The 25,081-nt window shown below is 41.4% G+C and overlaps 1 protein-coding gene across 1 annotated transcript in view; it reads left to right on the top strand.

The window, feature by feature from the left end:
* Positions 1 to 311: 311 nt before the first annotated feature.
* Positions 312 to 25,081, top strand: part of DEPTOR (DEP domain containing MTOR interacting protein) — a 75,337-nt gene continuing 50,567 nt past the window's right edge. The window contains exons 1-3 of the mRNA XM_021546564.3: positions 312 to 483; positions 640 to 734; positions 24,536 to 24,714. Coding sequence (XP_021402239.1) covers positions 649 to 734; positions 24,536 to 24,714 — 265 coding nt within the window. The 5' untranslated portion in view covers positions 312 to 483; positions 640 to 648. The remainder of the gene's footprint in view (positions 484 to 639; positions 735 to 24,535; positions 24,715 to 25,081) is intronic.

Below are 25,081 nucleotides of genomic sequence, written 5' to 3'. Positions count from 1 at the left end.
CATCTCCAAGGATCACTGCCAAGGCGCAGTCCGCGCTACCTGAGCGGGCAGCAGTCGCATCTCCTCCCGCGCAGTCGGATCGGCTTCTCCCGAGCTCATTGCTCCTCCGAGCAGCCCGTCCTCCCGGCAGCCCCGCGCTGAAGGGAGGACGCAGGACTCCGCACCCGCGGGAAGGAGCCACGGGCGGGGAGCGCTGCGCTCCCCCGAGCGCGGCCGCTTGCTGCCTGCCGGGCCGGGGCTGGCGGGGACGGCAGCGGCAGCAGCCGCTTGGCTGCAGCCCCCGGCAGGAGCCGGCCCTTCCCGCGGGGGCAGCGCCGACCCTGCCGTGTGACAGCCGGGGGGGGCCGCTGCTGCCTCGGCGAGCCCGGCTGCGGCGCGGCGGCTGCAGCCATGTGTTTCTCCGCCTGCCAGTGACACAATAACACGGGAAGCGGCGGGAGGGATCCGAGCCTGCCGCGGGGAAAAGTGACCTGAGGCGTTCAGGTGAGCCGGAGCGGCAGGACGTGGCTGTCGCTGCCCGTCACCCCCGCGAAGAGCTCCGGAGCCGGGCGGGAGGCGCCCCGGAGCCGCCGGCGGGGGCAGCGCGGCCGGGGGCGGCGGGTCCCGGTCCCCCCTCACCCGGCGGTGCTGTGCCCGCAGGCCGGGGCGATGGAGGAGGGCATGAGCAGCATGCAGCAGAAAGCGGCGGAGCTGGAGCACATGGCCGAGGTCCTGCTCACCGGCGAGCAGCTCCGGTAAGCGGTGCCTTCCTCCCGCTTTGCAGGGGACGCGTACCCGGGGTCAGCAGCAGCCCCGCTGACGGCGGGAGGGGGAGGTTTGGGAGGCGGAGGGTGAGGGTCTGTCCCCGCGGACTTTGATTGCACCGGAGCACCTGCCCTGCTTCCATCGCGGCCCCGGGCTCCGGGCCCGCTTTCAGCAGCGGCGAGGACGCGGGGCCGCCTCCGGCGCTGCGAGCCCGGGGAGCTGAAGCAGCGCACGGGGGATTCTGCCGCGGGCACCTCTGCTCCCCTGCGTGCAACGCCAGGCGGCTGGGGAGAGGCTGCTGCGTCACTAAAGGCATCAAACGCGGCAGGAGAGCGGCGTTTTTAAAGATTAAAAACCCCAAAGAAACCAGAAGAGACAAAGTGTCTCAGCACCCCACGGAGAGCCGAGGCGAGCGCAGGGCAGCGCTCCTGCACAGCCCGGCCGGCACTGGCAGCGGTGCCGGGCACTGACCCCGCGGAGCTGCGCCTCACTCCAAGGGACTGCTTTTATTTTGCATCAGCTGGTCCCAGCAGATGGAAGGGGATCCCTACTGTCAGTGCCAGCAGCAATTAACAGTGCTGTGTGACTGGAGTTGTGAGCAGCACAGGAGTCTTGAACAAAAATGCCTGTCTCAGTTAATTTTTAGTTCTGTGGTGTATGCTGGCTATGTATGCCAGCTGTACCTATACAGAGAAGAAAAAGTAATTTTAATAATGTTCATTTGGTGATGGGCCATCTTCTGATTCAGGAATAAAAATCTCACTATAATGTGTTATATAAGTAACTAGAAGGGGATAGTAAAATTATTTTCCCAGTAGCTTTTTCTTGAATTTTTAAAAACTTTTTTCTCAGATGCCAGACAAACACTGAAAAGTGATAGAAATGTTCCCTGCTTTGGCAGATACCATCATTGCTGCTAGTACAGACACTGTTACTGTTTGCATCCACAAAGTGAGGAGAAGTGCCACATTGTGATGCACACCAGTGATACTCCTGTTTGGCAAGTAAATGTTATTTTGGTGATCTGGTTGCAGCACACACCAGTGCCTCCTTCAAGCTTGAGATTCTGCTTCAAAGTAGCCTTTAGGGTGGCAGAGTGCACTGGCACAGGTACTGCATGGTGGATTTGGTGCAGAGTTGAGTGTCCAAGTGTCAGATAAGAATCCTGTTGTTCCTAATTTATGTTACTGAAAGTTGAAGATTTCAGGCTAATACAAAATTTCTATAAGGTTCACATTAATATTTCTGTATACCTCATAGTTAAATGCAAAAGCAAAAGCTTTGCATTCCCCAAAGGAGAAAATGAGGAAATGTTATCAAATCAGGCTCCTAGAATCAGCTCATCAGTGTTGCAATCAAGAATTACATTTATAATTTTATTTATTAAGGTATTGAAACATAGTCATCTTTTTGGGCAAGATGATTTGCAGATACAAAATAATTATTGTCCATGCTGTGAAGTTACCTATGGACATTGCTTCATGAATCTATAAGAAGTGTCTTAGATCTGCTTGGGCTGGGAGTTAATGAACAAGTCAGTGTGAATAATGTCTGGCTGCTGCTGAACAGGGAGATCTGATCTTCTTCTGGCCCTTTTCCTACTACCCAGCACTGTAGTCCCACCTCCACTTTGTGCCTGCTCAGGTAACTTCTTGGACTTCCTGAAAGCAGATCCAATGTGGTGATTTGGTGTGTAGGTTAATTTTCTGAGCTGCTTACTTCCAGAAGCTACAGAAAATAAGTGTTGGGAATGTGGAGCCAGGAGGAAGTGCTGGATGTGATGTAAAAGATACAAAATTTCTATTTGGATAGCAGTGAGCTATTGGGTCAGCTGGAACTGTATTGTGAAACTGCATCCAAAATTGTCTGCTTCCCCCCCAATTTTTTCTTAACTTCATTCTGTTTCTCTGTTGGGATATTCTGTGCAAAGGATTTGTATTCTTCAGTTTTCCAGGCAGTAAAAGCCACAAATAAGTGATAGAAGACTGGCTGGCAGACAAGTTTTTGCCAACCCTGCATTTAAAGTTTCCCTTTTCCTGTCCAAGATAAGCGTATAATTGCAAATGCAAAATGAAAATGTGTAGTGTTTTCAGGATCAAAGACAGTTTCTATCAGCAGGCTTTGGGGCAGGCAAACAGATGATAGAAAACCAGCACACACGTGCACTCAAGGCAGCATACTGTACTCTATTCTTAGGGATGCTTACAACTGCAAGATTCCCCAGTGGGATTGATGCAGCCAGACAGGTGATTATGTGTGTATTTGGGTGAAAGTGCATGCAAGATGAGCACATAACTGAGGAGTGAAAGTGTAAAATGAAACTGTGACCATGGTGTTACTTACACAAACCCAACCAAATGGAGGTATTTAAAGCACTCTTGTACTAGACCAAACAGCACGTGTGTCTAAACTCAAATACTTACCAGAGCTGCTCGATTTAAATTCCTTACAAAGTTCCTAGTGCCTATCCTGCTTTGGCCTCATGTGTTGCCTCACAGCTCTCATTCCCATGGGCTGTTGCATGTCTGTGAGGGTCAAAGTTGTCTGTACAGCACCTTGGCAAGCCTGGCTTTGCACACTGGCAGTGCCTGTGGTGGGAATGGAAGCCCTTTGCCCTCTTTCACTCCCTAGACAAGTGCACAGTGGCTGTGGGAGGGAAAGGAGTAGGACAAAGAGTTTTATCCTTCTCCTTGTTCCTGTCTCTTGGTTGCTTCTGATGTGTGTTTTGCCTTTGCAAGGTCAGGAGCCTCTGCCCTGATGTGTGCAATATCAGCTAGCACCCAGGAATTTGGCTGCTGGCACAGGCTGTGATGTAAATCCTGGCTCATGGGTGGGGTGATTTATGGCAAAAGAAATGAGAGCTGTATGTTAGATAACATGTATGTTAGATAGATGTAGATTTTTATATCCAGTAGTGTCCTTTGCCTCTATACCCAGTAGCTGTCTGAGCAAATGCCTCTTACTTTTGGTTAATAGAAACACATATTTTAAAGTGAGGACTTAGAAGTTTGGCTCTTGGCGAGCTTTTAAATTATGAAGCTGACAGCTGTGAAGGAAAGCTGAAGATTTCAGCAGTGTGACACACCAGCACAGACCCTTTGGCAGCTTCTGTTGCCATGCAAGAGATTTGCAAGAGCAGGGCGAAAGCTGAGCTGGGCACGACCCAGATGTAAACTTTGGCATTGATGGTCCTGCAGGGACAAACTGCAGGCTCTGGCTGCCTCACAGCTCCAGCCACCCAAAATCTCAGCTCTTCCTTTTGTTCTGCTGCAGACACCCTACAGCTGTTGAGTGGTGAGCTCTCTCTTCTCAGGAGGTTGCAACCACCCTGCCCTTAAAACGTTTGAGAGGATCACGGGGCCTTCAGATTCCTCAGGACTGCGAGAGCCCTTGGAGGCTCCACCCTGCTACATCCCTGCCTGCAAATCCCTGCTTGTACAGCCCTGGGGAAGCGAATGTCCCTGAGCTTCCTTGGTCTTGCTGGGAGTGCCTGAAGGAAGGTGTCACATCCACAGTCATTGTTGGAAGCTTAATAACGGCACTACTGAAGTTGTTAAGAATTTTATCAGAAGCTCATTTCCCTCAAAGCTGAAGGCAACAGGTTGTGCCCATTTCAGCACTGTTTGGCAGAAGGATTGAAGTGTTTTGTCTGGGTTTGAGCACTGGCTTGGATAGAGCTGATCTTGCACTCTGGCAACCAAAAGCAGTTTCAAAGGGCATGTTTTGATACAGATGCTGGTTGCCTGTCTTCCAAGGTAAGGGTGTCTGAAACCTCCTCATCTACTGGTTGTTTCTTGATGCCAGATTGTCACCAAAATCTTGTGTATCTCCCAAAAATCCCTAATTTCTTGCAGAAAATGTGCCTAGTAATTCAGGAATCCTCACACTTCAGACAACTGAGCAGCAATATTTAAACACCTATTATTGCCATTGTATATGGTGTGTAGTTCTCTGTAGTAGGTGTAACTTCAATGACATTTAATGTCCCTGCAGATCTTTAGATCCCTCTTTCCAGCTTTCACAAGAAACTACATCTTTCCCTATCCACACTTCTGTTAAATAGTGGGTAAATAAATATGTTTTATTCATGCACACTTCTCTAGATGAGGCAGTGATTTTGATAGAATAGTTTTTATAATCAGCATTGTCTTTCTACTTAGAGAAATATGAAACATGTTTCTTTCTTTTGGAAGAGACAAAAGTTTCAACTGAAATTTATTTCCCTTTTTGTCAGAGTTGGTGCATGAGTTTTGATTCACAGAGTTAAAGGTTTTACATGATAAACAGCTACACATTTTGAAGCTGTAAGACAAAAACAGTTTCACTCATCTTCCACTTTACTTCAGGAACCTTATCAATTTCAGAAGCTATATTTGAGTGCATAACTTTCAGAGTCATTAACTTGTGAAGGGTGGCAGCACCTACAGGTTCATAACTTTTTTCTTATTCTAAGCAATAAACAGTCAACATTTTTTTCATGGGAGTAGGATTGAAAAGTTCATTAGCACTCTAAGGTGCAGAAAGCCCATGACACATAACAGTGATCATTTCTAGAGCAATGATATCAAAAGACCCTTAGTGTTAATGTATTGTTATAATAGAGGATTATACAAACTGTACAGTTACAGAATTTATTAAATGCTATCACTGTGTTTGAAAGGGTGTTAAGACTATGGTGTAAGCTTAGACTCTAAAAGAATTTGAGATATATAATTGTTTAGAGGTCACTTATTCTCAAGTCACATCCCTGGATGTTAAACAAACATCTGTGCCATTTGAAGAACTGACAGATTTTCTTAAAATGAGATTTTGTAATCTGCTTATTAGAGACAATCCAATTTTGTGCTTCCTCCTCAGGGAATGATTGTTTTTCTACCCCTAACACTTTTTTTGCAACTTCCTTAGTTTTTTACCAGTGGTTGCATTTCCCAAGTGCTGATTGGGTTCAAAACTAACCCTGAAAAAAGTAGTTTTCAGGTGTCTCACTTGAGAAGACCCTTGTATGCTCACTTCTCCAGCATGGTTAGAACACAGAGATTATATCATCAGATCTCTGTGGAACAGACTCCTCCAGAAGTCTCTGTACAAATAATTTCACTTCCATCAATTTGTTTTCCAGAATTAAGCAATCAAAAAATTGTCATTTTTCTTTGTGAGGTTTTACCAGAGTGATACATTGAAAGAAAAGGTGTCAAAGTGAAGGTTGGTAAAGCTGCAAAATGAAGTGTTCTGAAATCAGGTTTCCCGCTGACTCTATCACAATTTCAATTACATATTTTTATTACTATATATTATTTATATTTTACAAAAAAGTGTTTTCAAATTTATATGTTCATTTTTCCTAGAGTCTTTGATTCTTCGTCTTTTCATGTGTTATCTTTTCTGTTGGTACTAATTCTAATGACAAACCCCATATGTATATATATATATATGAGGTTCCTGGGCCAGGAATTTCAATTTCTCATGTCCTTCAGTAAAATTTGGGCTATTCAACATTTGTAGAAATGAAGATGTAAGGCTTTGTTTCCTTATTTCTTTCTTTGTAGCTATGCCTTTTAATAATTCAGTTGTTGCCCACAGCAGCTTTCCTCAAGTGCAGCTCAGAGATCAAGTAGTTAACAATGCATGTGCAAATAGTGATCGTTCTTTCACTATGTACATAAGAAGGCAAATGTTGTATGAGTGATTTGTGCTGTATATTTTATGTATTCCATTCCAGATAGAGTCAATCATTAACTTTTGTTTCAGGTTAGCAGAGATCAGCAGGCATCCTGGTAGAGCAGACTTGTGTAAGTCCTTTTGCTAACTAAAAGATACTTCTTTCCTATGTTCAAGGCCAGTCATCCCCTCAGAATAAATTTAAGTGCGAAGAGGCTAAACTGATGAAGAGCTGGCAAAGGGGATCAAAGGCCGGGGAAGAAGCAAGAGCTAATCAGGTTTGGTTTGTGTATCTGGTCTTTGAAGAAGAACTGTGTTGAGGCTCTGAAGGTTAATAAAGACAGAACATGTGAAGGTTGAAGTTTCAGCAGAACCACTTTGTTGAGGGAAGGATGCATTTCATGTGTAAATCATGGGTTGTTGGTTTTATTCTTAAGCAAGATCAGGACTTGCAAACCATATATTTTAAACCATTTTAATGTATAAACCACTGGAATTAAATAAATGCTCTTGCCTTCTGGTTCCCTCCTCTGTGTTTCCCAGTTCTTTGGACTGGCTTAAGCACCTCTGGACCATCACCATATAGTGACCTGCAGTGGGGAGTGATCAACAGGGCTTTTGGAAGGCTGGTATTTCAGTTGGGTCAGTTTTACAAACCAATTTACCACATGGCCACAAAAAAGCTTTCTCTGAAGAAGTTCAGGGGGAGAAATGGGTTCTGGCTTTCCCCATGTCATTGGAATACATACTGTTTGAGGCTGTGGTTTACTGATAGAGCAGATCCAGCTGCAGCCTGCTATTGCCCCACTCTTATCACTTCCCTTGCACTTTGCACTGGTGTTTGTCTGGAATCAGAAGTTCAGGGAACTGAAGCAGCTGAAGCCAAATAAGAAAAAAATTAACTTTCTGAACAGGTTCGGCATGAAGTCAGACCAGTGCCAACACTGGGGTGAAGGAGAGAGTGGAAACACATGGTCAACTACATGGGAGAGGGAATGGTGGCAGCAGCCACTGCTGAGTTTGCTTGACCACTCCCTCAGGGATTAATTTGGTGAATTCCCATTAAAAAATTTCAGACACCAGTAGAAGACATTGTAAAAATGGTGTTGAGTTTAAAATGCCCAATGTACATGCTCTTATTGGGCAGGAACAGAGACTAAGTTGAACAATGATTTTTTTTTTTCAAGGCTTTTACCTTTACTTCTGCACACTTGTCATGGTACTGTACATGAATGGACATTCAAATACTGACATTTCATGTGTTTTGAAATTTGTACTGTGCAATTTGCATGACCAGCTTATCACCAGTGTGACAGCACTACTTCAGAAGGCAACCCTGACCTTAATTATCAGCCTTTTACAGGTTTCATAGTTTGCCTCTTAGCAGTGCCTCAATCTAGTAAATGCATTCAGATCTCAAAGGTGCAGTTGCAAATAATTAAAAAAATATTTCTGATTGCACTTTCTAATTCAGAATGAATATAGAAGCATGTTTTCACATCACAAGGCTGTAATTCCCATTTCCTTACAATTGTGTGGTTGGGTGCATGGACTACCACAGCTGTGTCACAGGGATTTGCAGGCAGGTGAGAGTTTTCTGGTTTCTGAGGAGCCAGGGAAGGTCATGCTGTGGGTTTTACAGGACTGGCTATGCTGCAGAAAGGAGCAGCCCAATTCCCTTGGACTGGGGCTTCTGCTGCATGGCTGGTGCACTGCATTGGTGTGTGTCTGAGCCCATGGTGAGCAGTCTGGGGGGCTCGGCCAGGGTATCATCCTGTCATATGTCATAGCACCGACGACTGTGTAAGACCAGCTGGCCTGAGGCCAGGGGATGGGGACCCCACAGTGAGATTGTCTTCTCAGGGAATCAGTTCTTGAAGTTAAAAGTACAGCTCTGCCGGTCCAGGAGCCCCTTCTCAGCCCTGTTCTTGCCCTGCTGGACCCTTATTTACATGTCAGGTTTTTGGAAGAGATCATAGCCATGCTAGACAAGATTTGGGTGACTCCATCCAAATGGGTCTGTGGCTGTTTGGATGGGATTGCTTATTGTAAATGCAGGCAAACCCAGTGGGAAGAAATTAAGATGTCCGACTCCAGTTCAGAAGGCTGAATGATTTCTTTATTATAACTATGCTATAATAAATTAATATACTATATAAAGGAAGATACTAAAACTACATACTTCTTGTTCTAACTACCATATCTCTAACTAGTTAGTTAGTTACAACTAACTAACTCACAACTCGTGACCCTGTTCACCAGAGTCCACACACAGGTGGATTGGATTGGCCATCAGGCCCAAACAATCCTCACCAGAATCCAATCAAGCAATCACCCCAGGTAAACAATTCTTCAAGTACATTCCACATGAGAAAAACAAGGAGCAGAAATAGAAATTGTTTTCTCTTTCTTCTCTCTGTGCACCTCTATGAAAAATCCTGAGAGAGAGAGAAATGTGCTTGCTACAGTTGCCTTCTCTATTAAGGCAGCAAGCACAGAGATGCTCACTTGAACGTAAAAAATCAAATGACAAACTGTTACTAAATGGCTGATTAGAGCAAAAGCCAACACACTTAAGAGACGGTGAGAGCAAAGATGGGAGCTTAAAAGTCAAGTATGGTAATACTGTTTGGTGGGACAGGAGAGTAGAAGGCAGTGTTATTCTTCTCAAGAGCTGTGGCAGCTGTATTTCCAAGCTGTAATGCTAAATAAGATTCAAAAAAGATCATGTTTTTTGAGGACAGTGCGTAGAAGACTTGAGGTGGAAAATAATAGGGAAGGAGAGCTTGAAAGAGTACTTAAACTTCCTGGTGAGTGGTATAGCTGTTCTGAAAGGGATACAAGGAATCTGCACAAGGAATCTGAGGAGACCAAAGTTCTGCTGATTCAGCACTATGATATTTATCCTGTATGAATATTATGTGCTGCGCCTGGTTTGGGAAGATTCTCCCACCTCCAGCAATACAGTGGCCATCCAGCACAATAGCCTTTGACTGCGTGTTATGGAGGTTTGTGTGGGTTTGCTTCCTTGCTTCTCACACTAAGTACTGGTGGGTGTTTTTCTGTAGTGTTTTTGATAGTGTCCAGCTGTACAACCCAGCTCCGTGGGTCTGTGTCTGCACCTCTCACCTGCACATTGGGCCAAATGTGTTTATTGGCAGCTAAAAAGAAGTGTTTGTGTGTCATGTCTGTTGCTCTTCGCACTGTGACTTGTGTCTTCAAGGCATTGTGGCTGCTTAAAGCAGGCCTGCCTGTCCCTTTGTGTTTGTACAAGCCAGTTCTGGTCCTGATTTAAGAGGCAAAGCAAATGCAAAACATAATTTCAATATGGTTAGTAAAAACAATGATTTTTTTATTTAATTCCAATGAGTATTGCAAAATATTCATAGGAAGCTAGATTTTTAAGGGTTTATCCGAGGAATCAGTCCAACATTTATGCTCATCCTCTCTGGAAGGAGAATCTGACAGCACACAGCCAACACATCACTCAAAGTTAGGATTGCAAATAATGGAAATTACTTCTGAAAAGATATTAGCTAGGCATTATTTATAGCACTGATTGTCAGCAGTGGAACAATTTCCTTTCATTTTTTCCTGAAAAGATCCTTGTCTTGATAATCATACATCCTTTTCTGCAGTAGCATATAATTGTATAGCTTAGAAATTATGGCGATATAATAGAAAGCTGTTAATTGTTTCCTGATGCTCAGGATATAATTAACTTACATTTTCCTCTAGTTGAAATTAATTTATTTTTATTAAAATGTTGAAAAAGTAACAGCTTAAACTGCTATTTTGCTGGTTGTTCAGTGCAAACAGAGGGATTTTATCACGGGAAGAAGCTCAAAGTAGAATTATCATGTATAAATCCTAAAAGACATTGTACAAATACCATTTTGAGAGTGTCTTAAAGACTTGCCTTGGACAATTATTTTCAAAACTCTTAGCATGTTAGACAAACTCACATCTTTCAAGTCATTTGGGAAATAGTAGAAATAGGTGAGATTAAATGAGGTTAATAAGTAGATCTCAGTGACAAGAAAAAATGGGTCCATAACAGGAGCCATTGGTATTATGTTACTACAGTTTTAATTACACAAGGGATGAAGATGGGCTCTTAACACACTAAACAAAAGAAATAAAATAAGGTTTATTAAAAGCTTTATTTTATTTTAATATGCTTTATTGATTTATCTTCTATTTAAGAAAAATTAGGCAACTTTAAAATAGACTGCAAAAAGTTGTCTTCCTACAAGACTCAAACCCCAAGGAGGGCTAGCTCTCAGGATGGAGCTGGGTCAGGGCATGTGATATACAAGGAGGTGCTGAGGGCTGTGTCTGCTCAGCCTAGAGAAGAAAGGCCTGGGGGATTCTTCTGGTTGCAACTACTAAAATGAGACAATGTAAGGAAAGGGGGAGAGAATTTTCCAAAGTGCATAGGAATGGTACAAGAGGCAGTAGTCAAAATTTGCAACGGACTTTCTAATCAGATATTTAGAAAGAATTATTGTCTGTGATGCTAAGTAAAAAACTGGAATAGGAGTCCAGAGAATCTCTGAAATATTAAAATCTTGCCTGGACATGACCCTGAGCAACTTGTAGTAACTGGTTATGCTTTCAGTATAGGTTGGACCAGATGACCTCCAGAGATCCCGTCCAACTGAATATTTTATGAAGGCATAATATGTTGTCTTCTTTAAGCTGTGATGGCTGATATTATCAGCTTTTTGTTTTTGGCTGGCAACCAGAGAAAATTATCTACTCAGTGGCATTGGTGGGAGGGCTTCTAAGAATGCCTCCTTACCTAATCCAGTGCAAAATCAGCTGGGTTAGTTTGTACCACTGCTCTCACATTGTCCATCTTTCCAAGCAAATTTAAGGATGAGAAATGTATCCATTTCCAAATGAATCCAAATAACTTTTTAAATCTCTCTGTTTCAATGAGATTTTTAGGAAGATGTGAAGGTGACAGCCTGACTCCCTTGACCTCAATGTCTTAAGTTAGGATTTTACCTCAGATCATGTGAGATTCATCAAATGCCAACATCACAACTCTTCACCAGATTTCTTTCCAAGATGTTTGTGATCTGTAGATTCATGTCTCAAGAACTTGGGGTACAGAAACCAAAGCACAAATATTTGGGACATGCTTGTTTTGTAGCAACCCTTGAAGAGTGAGAATAGGGAAAAGACTGGAGACAGTGTGGAGAGGAATATGTGCTGTAATGCCAGTAGGTCAGGGTGCCAGAAATGCTGCTGGCTGTGCCATGTTGGCATTGCAGGAGGAACAGTAATCTCAGGGCCAGCCACCTGCTCCTCATTCTCACTGCCTGCATGACACTCTCAGATCCCCTCACACTGTGCACAAAGGAAGGACCAGTTTGAGAGTCTGTTTGTGTGCAAACTGTGTGTACTGGTTCCTGTGCATAGTCCAGCAGCTCCAACTTTGCTTGTGGAAAGAGGATTTTCATTCACATATTGAGGGAGGAAAGTATTTGAACTATTAAAATTTTCTTCCCTTGGAGCTGGTGCATCTCATCCTGTAGTCTGTCCTGCAAAGACATGCTTATATCAAGCCTGTGTCCTACCATTATCCTACTTATTTAAAAATAATAATATTTCTTTCAACACACACAAATGAGATTTTTACTTTCTGTATACACCATTGTGCTTTATCTCAATGTTGCAAGGCCTAGGTCCTTTAAAAATATTTCCTCATGGGGGAAAGTCCAATCTCCTTAGTATTCTATAAAGTGGTGATTTTTCCAAGTGCTATGTATCAAACACCGTCCTGTATCAAACACCAGTGGTTGAAAGATAATTGCTTGCATTCACTTTGTTGGGCTACAGAGGGGCTAGAGTTGCTCCAAACTAATGTATTGATAACTTCATCTTACTTTTTTTGATTAAATCTGCAAATCAACACCAGCTGAAACAGTGTTTCCTACATAATTTCACACAAAATATATTTGTACCCTGTGTTGCTTGCTTTTCTGGTGAATATGGAACATCCAAGTTTAGATAGGGCCAGTAACAACAGCACTCTTAGGAAAGATCTTATAGGACCAAAGGAGGAACAAAGAAAGGATTGCATAAACAGTTAAGGAGAAGCACAATAAAAATGGAGAGAAGAGAAGAATTTATATAAACAGATAAGGAAAAGTTCCAGTGGGGTGGAAATTGTGAAATTTATTTGCAGGCTGAAAATTACAGAGCACATGTTTTTATGTGAAATATCAGTATTCTCTCTCAGAAAATGAAAAACCTGTAGTAAAAGGCACAGAAAGGTGTTGGCAACTTGATGAATGGTTTCATGTCTTCAGTGGCTACAAACCTTTTGCAATTTCAGCAGTTCATATCTGCACAGCCTACTTACATATGGACTGAAATGTTGCATTTCTTTATCTACAATCTGGACGAGGGGATCAAGGGCACCCTCAGCAGCTTTGCAGATGATACCAAGTTGTGTGGGAGTGTGATCTGCTGGAGGGCAGGAGGGCTTTACAGAGGTATTCGGACTGGATGGACCAGTGTGCTGAGGCCAATTATATGAGATACAACAAGGCCAAGTGTCAGGTTGTGCATTGTGTTCACAACCCCATACAATGCTCCAGTTGGAGATGAGTGGCTGGAAAGGTGCCCCTTGGAAAAGAACCCAGGGGTGTTGGTCAGCAGAGACTGAACATGAGCCAGTGTGTGCCCAGGTGGCCAAGAAGGTCAATGGCATCCTGGCCTGGATCAGAAACAGTGTGACCAGCAGGACTGGGCAGGGATTGTCCCCCTGCACTCAGCACTGGTGAGGCCACACCTCAAGGGCTGTGTCCAATTCTGGGCCCCTCACTACAAGAAGGACATTGAAGGGCTGGAGTGAGTCCAGAGAAGGGCAACAGAGCTGGGGAAGGGTCTGGAGCACAGGTCTGAGAGGAGCAGCTGAGGGAGCTGGGGGTGTTCAGCCTGGAGAAAAGGAGGCTCAGGGGAGACCTTATCAATCCTTACAACTCCCTGGAAGGAGGCTGTAGCTGGGGTGTGTTGGTCTCTTCTCCCAGGTGACAAGCAATAGAAGTCTCAGGTTGAACCAGAGAAGGTTTAGATTGAACATTATGAAGAATATTTTCACTGAAGTGGTTGTCAAGCACTCTAACAGGCTGCCCAGGGAAGTGGTGGAGTCATCATCCCTGGAGGAATTTAAAAGAGCAGCAGAACTTCTCTGGCCACCTTAGGGATTTATTTACTATTTTAAAGGAAAACTTCCATTTAATCTTAAGAGAAGAGGAAGAATGGTTCTTTAATAATAATATTTTCAAAGTTTATTTACTTGTGAGCTTTTGACAAGGCCTAATCAAACAAGACAAGATCCTTGATAGCATCCTGACAGAAGGAACTATTCATAAATACTGGTTGTGCCACAGCAGTGTATCTGTTCATATCATAATGTATGAGACATAGAAAAATGCTGAACTAATCAAATAAAACAATCTCCAGGCTAGATTTTTGCAAAAGGAAAATATTTTAAATAGATTCAGTATTTAAATATGATTTTTAATAATAGATTTTCCCTAATGATGAAGTTTTTCATTAGCCTACCAGAATTTAGGCAGTGACCAACTTCATCCCATTAAATAATCCCCTTAAATTCACATACCATAATTCTTGCTGTTATGTGTTTGCATGACCTAGATAGAGATTTAAAGCAGATAGGATGTTTTTTTGCTATTAAAACATTTGTGTAAGAGAGCAGGCTTTTCTGTGTTTAAAAATTAAATGCAGTAGTGTTATGTTGTGAAGTTGTTGAGTAAAATCATTGTTCCCATTGGCATGCACTCATTTGGAGCTCAGTCTGGGGCAGTCAGTAGACATTTTTAATTTTTTTCATCTGCTCGTGGTGGTTTATTTTTTCTTTTTCTTTTGTCAGTGAGACCTTATTGAATGTTACAGGATTTTCTGTAAGAAGAAAATGTATAAATGAGCAGAATGTTAATTAGGATTATGCTGCATTGTTGCCTCCAGCTGACTGGAAAGGTCATACTGGCTTATATTTTACTCTCAAAGAGAAGACAACTTAAGGGAACTCAAAAATGCTGTAACACCATTTGATTCAGACTTCTAACCTATTTTGATTTATTCACTTTAATAATTAGTTACTCTATATTATTTCAATAATTATGTGCCACTATATAAAATTAGTCAAATTCCAAGCTGACTATGACTATATAGACTATATGTTCTTTGCAGTAACTTCACAAGATCCCAGGTCAGAGGCTGGAGCCCCTGCAAACCTGGTGGTCTGGATCTCAAGAGGATGAGTGAATGCGTGCTCTGTGCATGCTGCTAGCCAGCTGATGGGTTTCCTCACAGCAGATCCCCAGCTCTGTCCTGACACAGTTTTATGCCACAAAGGTTTCCTTCAGATGCTGGAGGAGAACATTCCTCTAGTTTGGTGTTGGCTGGCCGGTTAAATCCCCATCCTTCCAATCAGCCAGGTAAAGACTATTAGATGCTTGCACAGTAAAAATGGAAACCAGGGAACACCTGTGGCAAAAACAAGGAAGCATGTTCACAAAATGGGGACATCTCTTGTACTTACAGCTGCTGAGCTTTGGCAAATACACAAAGAATGTCTGTGTATCTGCATATACACTTATAATAAAAGCTTTGATATAAACAGCAAGTGTCTGAATATAGGCAGCATTTGAACTTCCCTTTTTTGCTGCTGACATGAACCAGATTTTAAAAAGGCTGAATCCTGGTATAGTGCATTCAAAGGTCAGCCTCTGATATTCTTCCACCTTACACTATTCCCAAGGTTGTTTGGAGATAGCAGTGTAAATTATGTAATTATAAACCACAGGACTGGAATATCATCTGAAGAATATCACAATACATAATCCTTTGATATATTTATTATTATTACTCTTGCCTTAAGCAAGAATTAGAAATATGTTCTCCAAACTTTGTCTAACTCTTATGTTAGGATCCCTCAGTGTTACTTAAATAGCTTTTCTTGCTCTCTGCTTTCAACTCACCTGAAAGATTATAGACAGCAATTCTGTTCTTCTCACTTTTTGTCTAGGCAAGGTCAGACTCCCAGTCCTGTATTTTTTCTCTCTGCTCATGAGACTGGCTTGTCACTTCTCATACCAGAGCAGAGCTACATCATTGCATCTCTCTGAGCTGATCATTCTTGAATGAGATGTCACAAACAAAGCACAGTACTTTGATGATATTCTGTAGTATCAGATACCATGAAATAAGCAACTGGTTTTCCCATAATTTCTGGAAACATCTCTGTTAGTAGAATATAAGGTTCCTCTTGGTTTTTGCATAGTCTCAGCCTGTACCCAGTGAAAGTTTCACTACTGCATATTAAGCTATTTCTTACTCTGTTGCTTTTAGCCTCTGAGTTCTCAGTTTTCTGCAGAGCATTTTGGTGTTGGAGCAGAGCCTTATAGTTTATAGTTTTACCTGTTCCCCCATGTCTATTTATGAACTGTGAAGGTCATCCTTTAACAATTTAATTGCCTCTAGGCAATCCAGTCAAATGGATCATTACCTTCAGTGTTTAAAAATCTGCAGCAGTTTTTCAGCTTTATTTTACAGTTTAGTAGTCAACCACTGAATTTCAATAGACTTCTGGAAGACAGTGGAAAGAACTCCCTTGAATCAAGTCTGTGGTCAGTGTAGCATCCTGCATATTGTGGTGTTGCCAGGTGGAGGAGGTAAAAAAGCATGTATCAGTGTCAAAACATGGCAGATTTTTTTAAATTTAAAGAAATTCAATGCAAATTGCCTTTTCTAGTGTGTACTTTTTCACTTACTGCTATCACAGCTTCCTTCAAAATAAAGATAAATCCTAAAAAAGCAGTTATAATAAACATGAAATAAAGGAAGCTATTCATTTAGGATGTGAACAGATAAACAAAATTTGATGGGTTTAATTTTGTATATTGAAATAATATTGCATCTCTGTTCATTTTAAGATGGATCTACATATTTTTTCAAAGTGAATAAAAAATTTTGAATCATAGCCACAGTACAAAATCAAGTTTGTTAACAATTGTACATAACATTAAGCATATTATTATTCATTATCTTACCTGTTATTTATGTTATTTATTTATTTATTTATGTTATTTATTTATTTATTACCTTACTGGTTATTTATGCTTAGTGATTCAGTCATGATTCAGCACAGTATTTGGGTAAGAGTTTTGTATGTAGATGGAAAACAATTGTGAAAAGCAATTGAGATATTGCTGCAGTATGATGCTTTATTAATGATGAAGGCAGATTTTTTATTATTGCATTCAGCAGGGTTGCCAAGGACCACTGAAAGGAGTCCAAACAGCTCCTCTGAGAAGTGCAGAATATCAGGGAGAAAATCTCCTGCAGGTCTGTGGTTCTCAGGCTGAGAGCAGCCATTCCTGGATGGACTTTGAGCTCAGATTTACCCATATAATGTCCCAGCAAAACTATTTGTCACTTATTGACAGGGTGGGAGAAATACCAAACTGTGCTGAAGATTAGTCAGTTGACTGATTTCAATTCTCCCATGGATTTCTTGCAAATAATAATCCCTTTTACTGTTTGCACTCCAGGCTTATTCAGTACTGTGCTGCATTCTGAGTGTTACAGATTTGCCTATCCCCAGATGAGAGATGGATGTTTCTTGTTTCTCAGCTGGTCTGAAACTTGCTGCACACAGTTCAAGTGCCTACCAAGGTTAAAGTCAGCTTTGCCCTCTGGGTAAAAGAGGTGTCACCCTTGCTGCAAAAGGGACATCAGCCTGTAACTTTTTTGGTTCCCCTACTCCCATGGCATGCCAGATGCATCCAGGAGAGGAGTTCTCACACAGCAGGGCTTCCTGGTACCCACAGCTGTTTGTGTTCTTGGTCCTCTTCTTGGCTCCAGTCATGCAGGCCTGTAGCTGAGCATCCTATTTCCTAGCTGCTGGTCTGTCTCTCCAGGTTCCTGAATGGCAGTGCTAGCAGGAATATCTGTAGCAGTAGAATTTGGGCTCTCTGACCTGTATTTTCTCTGTTTAGCCCATTTAGCATTTCAAAGGAGCAGTCTCTTCTTCCAGCCATGTTACTGAGATAAGAGGCCTGCATTCCCTGACACAAATTTAATTGGTTTTCACTGGCCTCTCTTGGGACCTCACTGCATCTTCCTGAGTTTGCTATCCATAAAATAATTCCTTTATTGAGAGACATTTTTGCATAAGTCAGCAAAAGCTGATGAGCTTATAACCATGTTAATCCAGTCACAGGATGTCTGTAATAACAGTTCTGCTATGGTTTCTGGTCTGTACTTTGAAATTTTGGTGGTCTTCAGTTTAGATTTGGGAAAATATCCTTGCAAAAATATTATCCTCACAGTACACATTGATTTAATAAGCCTGAGAATATCTGTGCAATGGAGACACAGAAAATAAATGTGGATACAAAACCTGGTTGATTGATATTAGCAAAGATGGCTTGTTTTTGAGTGAAAAGTACATCAGTTCTTTTGGGGATCCACACAGTAGTATCCCATAGACTTTGACCTGCATACATTTGTCCCATGGTGCATCCCAGCTCATCCATAACTGAGTGAGAAGTACAATTATGTCTGACTTGCATTTAGAGAGGGAGGGCTGTGATTTGCTGAGTTCTGACTGCTTCAGCCCAAAAAGTGAGCAGCCTGACTGAGACAGGCAGGCTTCCACTTTCCTTATACGACTAGGGGCAGGTGAAATAAAAACTTCTGTGTTTTCCTATTTTTAAAACCCAGTTTTATGCTTTCCAGCAAGACAGAATCTCTTAAGGTTCAAGTGCACAGGCGGTTAGATATATTATTCCTGTTTGAACACATTTTACTTTAAATTGAAATGCAAGTGAAATGGCTTGGCAGGCAGGGAGATTAGTCACTTCACAGCTTCTGTAGGTTTTACAAGGGATCTCTAGTTTTATGACAGATCAATACAAACACACAGATTTAATTTCTTCTGCAGTCTGGGGTACTATGGAGGCTGTGGCTCTGAATTTGTGGGCTGAGTCTCAGAGACATCATGTTGATTTCATCCCAGACCCTGAGCAGTGTCTGTTCCCCAGAGTTTGCTTTGATCCCTGACAGTGTTAGTAAGGTGTTACGAGTATTGGGGATGTCCTTGTGCACCTTTGGGTGTAAGCTTAGTGGCCTTAGTACTTTCTGAACGTATAAAAATACTTCATAAAAGAGGCAGCCACAATATTTTATTTAAAGCCACAGGGACACTGGTGAACTGTCATTTCTTTGGAAGCTTTAGAATTTCCTCTGCAGTGAACCAAGAAATGGTTTATAGCTCTATGTTCTGTTATCTCCTCACTTTGACTACATACATGGCTGTGGGCAAAAAAGGGGAGATTGTCACAGTGATGAGAAATGCTATCAGGAGCTGCTTTGAAGGCACTCTTTGTATTTGAAATGGCAGAATTCCTGTTCTGCTACAGCTACCAAAACAAAAATATCTTCATCCTATTTCCAGTACGACCCCATGTTTTAAAGGGTAATTTAGCTCCTGTGAATATCAAGTAACAGAACGAAGTGATTGCAGAGCTGAAGCATAAATAGAAAGAGGAACAGGCAACAGTGAAATGCTGACACTTCAGCTGAGACTTGGCAAGCCCAGCTGGAAGTGCTTGTCCTAGCAACACACACTGCATTCACAGAGTACCTTCACGATTGCTTCTGTGTACAAAGTTCATATCCTCACTGACCTATTTTATTTTTTTTCTGACAGTGCAAAAGTTTAGTATAAAGAACATTTTAAGTAGTTTTTTCCTGGGTGTGTATATATACACAAATACCACCTTATACTCATTTATTTTGTAATTAATCAGGTGTGTGTAACTGACCTGTAAGTTTTAAATTTCAGTAGAACTTCTGCTTCTCAGTCACTGAGACGCTTTGGAAAAGTGACCTTTTAGTGCCCATCTACCACCCTGTAGGCAGGTCATATGTTTATGTTAGAATCACTAAATTTTGTGACATCTGGGAGGATACAGAACTGTTCTGTTTCGATCAGAAAGGGGAAATTCTACCTACCAGTGGAAGATGTAGGATGTGCCTTGAGAAGAGTTGTGAAAAATCTGTCCTCTTTGGCCACCAAAATGCTTCTTTTGTCCATGCATGTTTCTCACAAAGGACATCATGACTAGTTTTCCTTGGAAATAAGGAAATCCTTCTCTTATAGAAGTTCCAAAAATACATGAAACTTGTGAAAGAATTTTAAGATGGCAGAAACCATCTGCAGAGATTTGCCTCTCTGCATATAGCTGCTAATTTTCAAGGGATCTAATACAGTTTTGTTCCGTTTACACAAATTTGATAAAACTGTGGTTCAATGAGAGCTGTCTGGCAGTGCTATGGGATAGTCACTGCAACTAAGGGTGTTATGCAAGGTGTAACACATAAGCAGTAACCCATGAGCATGCCAGAACTCCTCAGCAGCAGTTGAGCATGCTGAGGCAGGACATACATTGTGCTGTGACTAATTACATCATCAGTGTGTATTGTTCAATAATTATGATAGGGATTCAATGAATTCTGATAGGGATTTCTATTTTAAGTGATCTCTTCACTGGTGGTTTGTTCTTCCATTAAAAAAAACCATTGTTTCACGCAAAGCATTGTGGACAGCAGGTTGAGGGAATTGGTTCTGCCCCTCTACTGCGCTCTGGTGAGACCCCACTGCAGTGCTGTGTCCAGCTGCGGGGTCCCCAGCACAGGAAGGACATGGACCTGTTGGAGCAGGTCCACAGAAGAACCCTGAAGATTATTAGAGAAATAGAGCACCCATTGTGAAAACAGAAACACAGACTGAGAGTGTCGGGGCTGTACAGCCTGGGGAAGAGACCTTATTGTGGCCTTTCAGTATTTAGAGGGGGCTTAGAAGAATGATGGGAACCAACTTTTTAGTAGGGTTTCAATGGTTTAAATTAAAAGAGGTAAATTTACATTAGATATAAGGAAGAAATTTTTCACAATGAGGGTGGTAGAATACTGGAACAGGTTGCCCAGAGAGGTGGTAGATCCTCTGGAAACATTCCTGGAAACATTCAAGGTCAGTGTGGAGGGGCTCTGAGCAACTTGATATAATGGAAGATGTCCCTGCTCATGTTGGACTGGATGACCTTCAAAGGTCCTTTTCAGCCCAGGCTGTTTGTGTGCCTGTGATTCTATGGTTCCATTGTATGTACATTTCATGTGTGTGTGTGATTGTCCCAGGAAGGCTAAAAGAGGTGAAAGGGTGGAACACATTATGAAAGTTTTCATACCATGTTGTTTATTTAGAGTGTCAGGGACCAACCTGTTCCTTGCATATTTTTTTGAGCCTTGCTAGAATAAGTATAGAGACTATATAGGATGTAGGAACTGGCAGATTAATTATTGAGAAAATTACCAGGAAGAGAAGGAGGGTTTTTTTGGTTGGGTTTTTTTTTTTTTTGTTTTTGTTTTCATTCATAGAACTCAAGATTGGATAACGCTTTTAAGATCTGTATTAGCTAAGCATAAACTACTAGACCTAATAGAGGGAAGTAGCTGGGTGAGATATTTGGACTGTGGTTCAGTTAATGATAGGATATTCATCCAGCATGTTGGCCTTTTCTGGGGTTGGAAAAGAAAGCTAATTGTGCAGGCACTGTCTCATAAATCCTTAACCACTAGTTTAGAAAAGAGACAAGGAACTTCAGAATGCATAATTGTCCCTGGTGGAAATAAAAATGCCGCAGTTGGTGAAAACCAAAATGCAAGTTTCGTGTAGCCACAAGAGAAATTTCATCCCAAGTTAGTGCCTGTTAGATTCTTAATTTCTGGGCAAAAATTTAGATGTTTCCATGATCATGAAAGTGCCTAATGCCATCTCAACAAATGACATTGTTCTCAAAAGCTCTGAAAACTTTTACTGCAAAGCAGTAAAGCAAAGCAGTTCCAAGGAAGACACTTCTGTTCGGAGCAAGAGTCCCTACATATTGTCAATTAGGAACAACTCCTGCTTAGACAAACCCCCAAGAAAACTATTCTGGCATGTATACTTGCAAATACAGCCTTTATTTATTGTAAGCATGAGTAAGGGCCATGGATATAATTTTGTAAATATTAAAGACTTGCATATGCCTGTTGAGCTTCACAGGCAATTGCTCGGGTGCTTTGGATCTCGCTCACAATGTTTTCCTCAGGTAGGGCAGACTGTGGCCTCACATGCAAAATCTATCAGGTGATCTTGAATAATATATGGAATTATAGTTGGATGAGGTAGTGGTACATACAAAATTGTTTTCTGGTGTTAAGCTATTAAGTTGCAGAAAGTGGGTCAGTATTTCAAAGGCTTGGTGAATTAAGGTGTCCCCCTATCACCCCTTGTTGTTTGCCTATCTTCTCCCCCTTCTCCTCTCGAACTGGTCAGGATTTGTCAGTCAGCTAATTCTCTTGAACAGCTCTTGAGAAAAACTCCTTCTAGTGAGGAAAATGTGTTTGATGCTAAGTTAGGTGTTTTCCAGTCATCATGCAGACTAGCTGACATAGGGTGATTAACATTAACATAACTTAAAGGGAAAACATCAAGGACTTTGGCTGAGAAGTCAGAATACTTCTCAATGCCAAGGGATAAAGAATTTACCACTTCACTTGAGTATTGGTTCCAGCATATAATTGTATTCACTGGTACATTTTATTCCTTTTTATTCCATTTGACTTGTCTTCCAAAAAATACTTCTGAGCAGAGACAGATTTTTTGAATTCCTGCCTGAACCTTTGATAAGCACACTGCAATATAGACTCAATACTTTACCTGAGGCTTCTATATTTGTAATTTAAGCTATGTACAGTGTCAATTTATTGATCTACTTCTCCTCCGTAGAGTTTGATTTTTAGCAGATTTGTAGAGTTGAGGGAGCATTGACAAAGAGAACAGCATATGCCACCAAAGAGAAAATCTGAATTTCTTTTGTGTTTGTTATTCCAAATAAATAAGCCTGGACATAATTCAGTATTGGCATAATTGGCATAGACTGCAGAAGAATTCACACATTCATGTGGAAATTCAGGTTTGTTAAGGATTATGTGGTCATGATTTCTTTCTCTTAATGATTTTGTATCCTCTTAGCAAATTTGGATCCACTTTAAGTGGAAATAAGGCAGATCATGAAATACCTATGATTTTTATAGATATAGACAAAAAAGTATACAGAGAGACCCTTTTTCTGAGTGAGCCAAAATATTGTAGTGGGAACCTGTGTCTTTTGGCATGACAGAGGAATTGAAATACTTATAAGCCCATCAACTGCAGGAAAGCCTGAAGTTGGAATTTAAGAAATAAATGCTCATTTCTGGGGCTCTTGACTACTGGCTTGTTTGTGAAATGTCGGACCAATCCTGGTATCCTCCTATGCTACATGTGGACAAAGAATTTTGTAGAAGGGTTTTTTCCTCTTGTGTCAGATGAACTCCATCCATTTAGACTTGCACAGCTGACTGTGTTGGATTGAGCTGTCTGCCTTTGTATGGTACACTCTTTTTCTAGTTTTGTTCTTGCAGGTTATTGTGTGACATGAGACCATATGAACATTAACAGAACCTGGAATGTATTTTAATTGTAAAGCTCCATCAGACATAATGATAATTGCATGTATTATAATTAAAACTGTGAATGCTTTTCTTTCTAAGCCTAGGGAGAGCTGTTAGAGCACATTTGGAAAATATGCTTTAAGCGAAAGTATTTTAGCACAGAGAATTTCACAATCTGTAGGATATTTATCAACATTTCTTTCCAGAATACTAATCTGATTTATCAGTATTTTTAATATAAAAGTCTTACTTTTTTTTTTTTTTAATTATGTTTACAAATCTGGATTTGAATTTACATTGTAGGTTGGCAATTCCAGTGTACTTCAAGGCTAAATGCTGCAGAACAAAGCATTGCTTTGCTACTATTTTTAGGTAGAAGCCTATATAAGCCTTGTCTGATGCCCTCATAAATTTTCTTCATTGATTTCAGCCAAATATTTTCCCTTTTTATGATTTTAAAGAGAAATTATTTTTTATAGTGGAATTTCATTGAGAAGAAAATTTCTCCTACTCTGCACTGTGCTTCTTGAGGCTCATGTAAACACCCTTCTGTGCTATTACCGTTGTACTGCCTACAATTATTATAGCATTACTCAGGACTCTTTGCAGTCAGTGAGAGTGTCTACAGGATAGGACCCTGGCCACTTGGAAATGAACAACAATGTCATTTCTGCACTTTCCTCAGAACTGCCATATAGACATTACAAATCCAATTTTTCTGATATGATTCATTAAAATGGAACAAGAAAGCATAAAACTTAAAACAACTTTAGAAGTTCTATCTGCTAATTTATTGTTAATGTTTCTTATTTTTTTAATTTGGAAAAAAAATGACTAAACATAAATATGTAGAACCTTAAAACCTCAAGTTATTGCTTTAATCACGATCTTGCATTCTGACCCAAGCATCTCAACCAACTTGCTTTCAGGATGATGAGGGAGATTTTGCAGAGAGTTTGTCAACAGATGCCTAAGCAAGAAATCAGTTTCCTTTATTTGGAGTAGGAGGCAACTTTTTAATAATAGATTACACTGTATTGGGGCAGCTTCACACCTGAATTTTAAATCATAAGTGCTGTCCTTGTTGTGCAGTTGGAGGCAAAATGCAGTTACGCAACCAAGTGAGAAGATACAGCTGGAAAAACTAATGAGATTAAAAAAAAAAAAATCTGCAGCAGCAATACTAAAATATAATATGGAGTACATTAGTGGCAATGTGGGAAAATTAATTCCAAATTATTGACAGTTTAATTGACCTACGGGAAGTATTTTAATGGACTTAATATGCTGTGCTGTTCTTCAGTTTTTTAAACTTTTCCACTGAGCAGAAAACAAGTTTTTCTAATTATGGGGTTTAAAGTTGTAACAAATGGTTGCCGTGGGTTCCCTGGCTGTGAGATACCAGCACTGGATGTGTGACTTTTCTGCCCAACACCTGCAAAGCCCATCCTGTGAGCAGGGTGTGGGTGCCACTGCTCCTCTCTCACCCTAACCTTGCTGTCACAGAGGCTCTTTGCAAATAATCCTTACTTGGTGATTTGACCCCCAGGCTCCGACTGCACGAAGAAAAGGTCATTAAGGATCGACGACACCACCTCAAAACGTACCCGAACTGCTTCGTGGCCAAAGAGCTGATTGACTGGCTGATCGACCACAAAGAGGCCTCCGACAGGGAGACAGCCATTAAACTGGTGCAGAAATTATTGGATCACAGCATTATCCACCATGGTAAGTGCTGTATCACCTGCTAAAAACTTCTAAGCTAAATTTACTGATTGCTGTGAGACAAAGGGAAATCCCACTCCTGTTCTTCAGCCAAGTATAGGACAGGTAGGATTCTTTCTCGGCCAGATATGGAGCATCTCTTGAACTGTGCTGCTATGCAAGGTCACCTGTATCCTGAAGGAGATGAGAACTTGAACAGGTATGGAGTGATGTTCCCCATGAAACTTACTGGAGAGTGTGATGCTACTTCCCTGTCTCCAGAGCAGCCTCAGCTGGATCGTGTTCCCCCTCTCCCTGCAGCCCTCATTTTGCTGCTCCTAAGAGCACAGTTCTCCATCTGAAAAACCCATCTGAAAAATCAGCCAGAAAA

This window comes from Lonchura striata, chromosome 1, assembly GCF_046129695.1.
Source record: "Lonchura striata isolate bLonStr1 chromosome 1, bLonStr1.mat, whole genome shotgun sequence".
NCBI classification, from domain to species: domain Eukaryota; kingdom Metazoa; phylum Chordata; class Aves; order Passeriformes; family Estrildidae; genus Lonchura; species Lonchura striata.
This window is presented reverse-complemented; position numbering and strand designations above follow the sequence as displayed.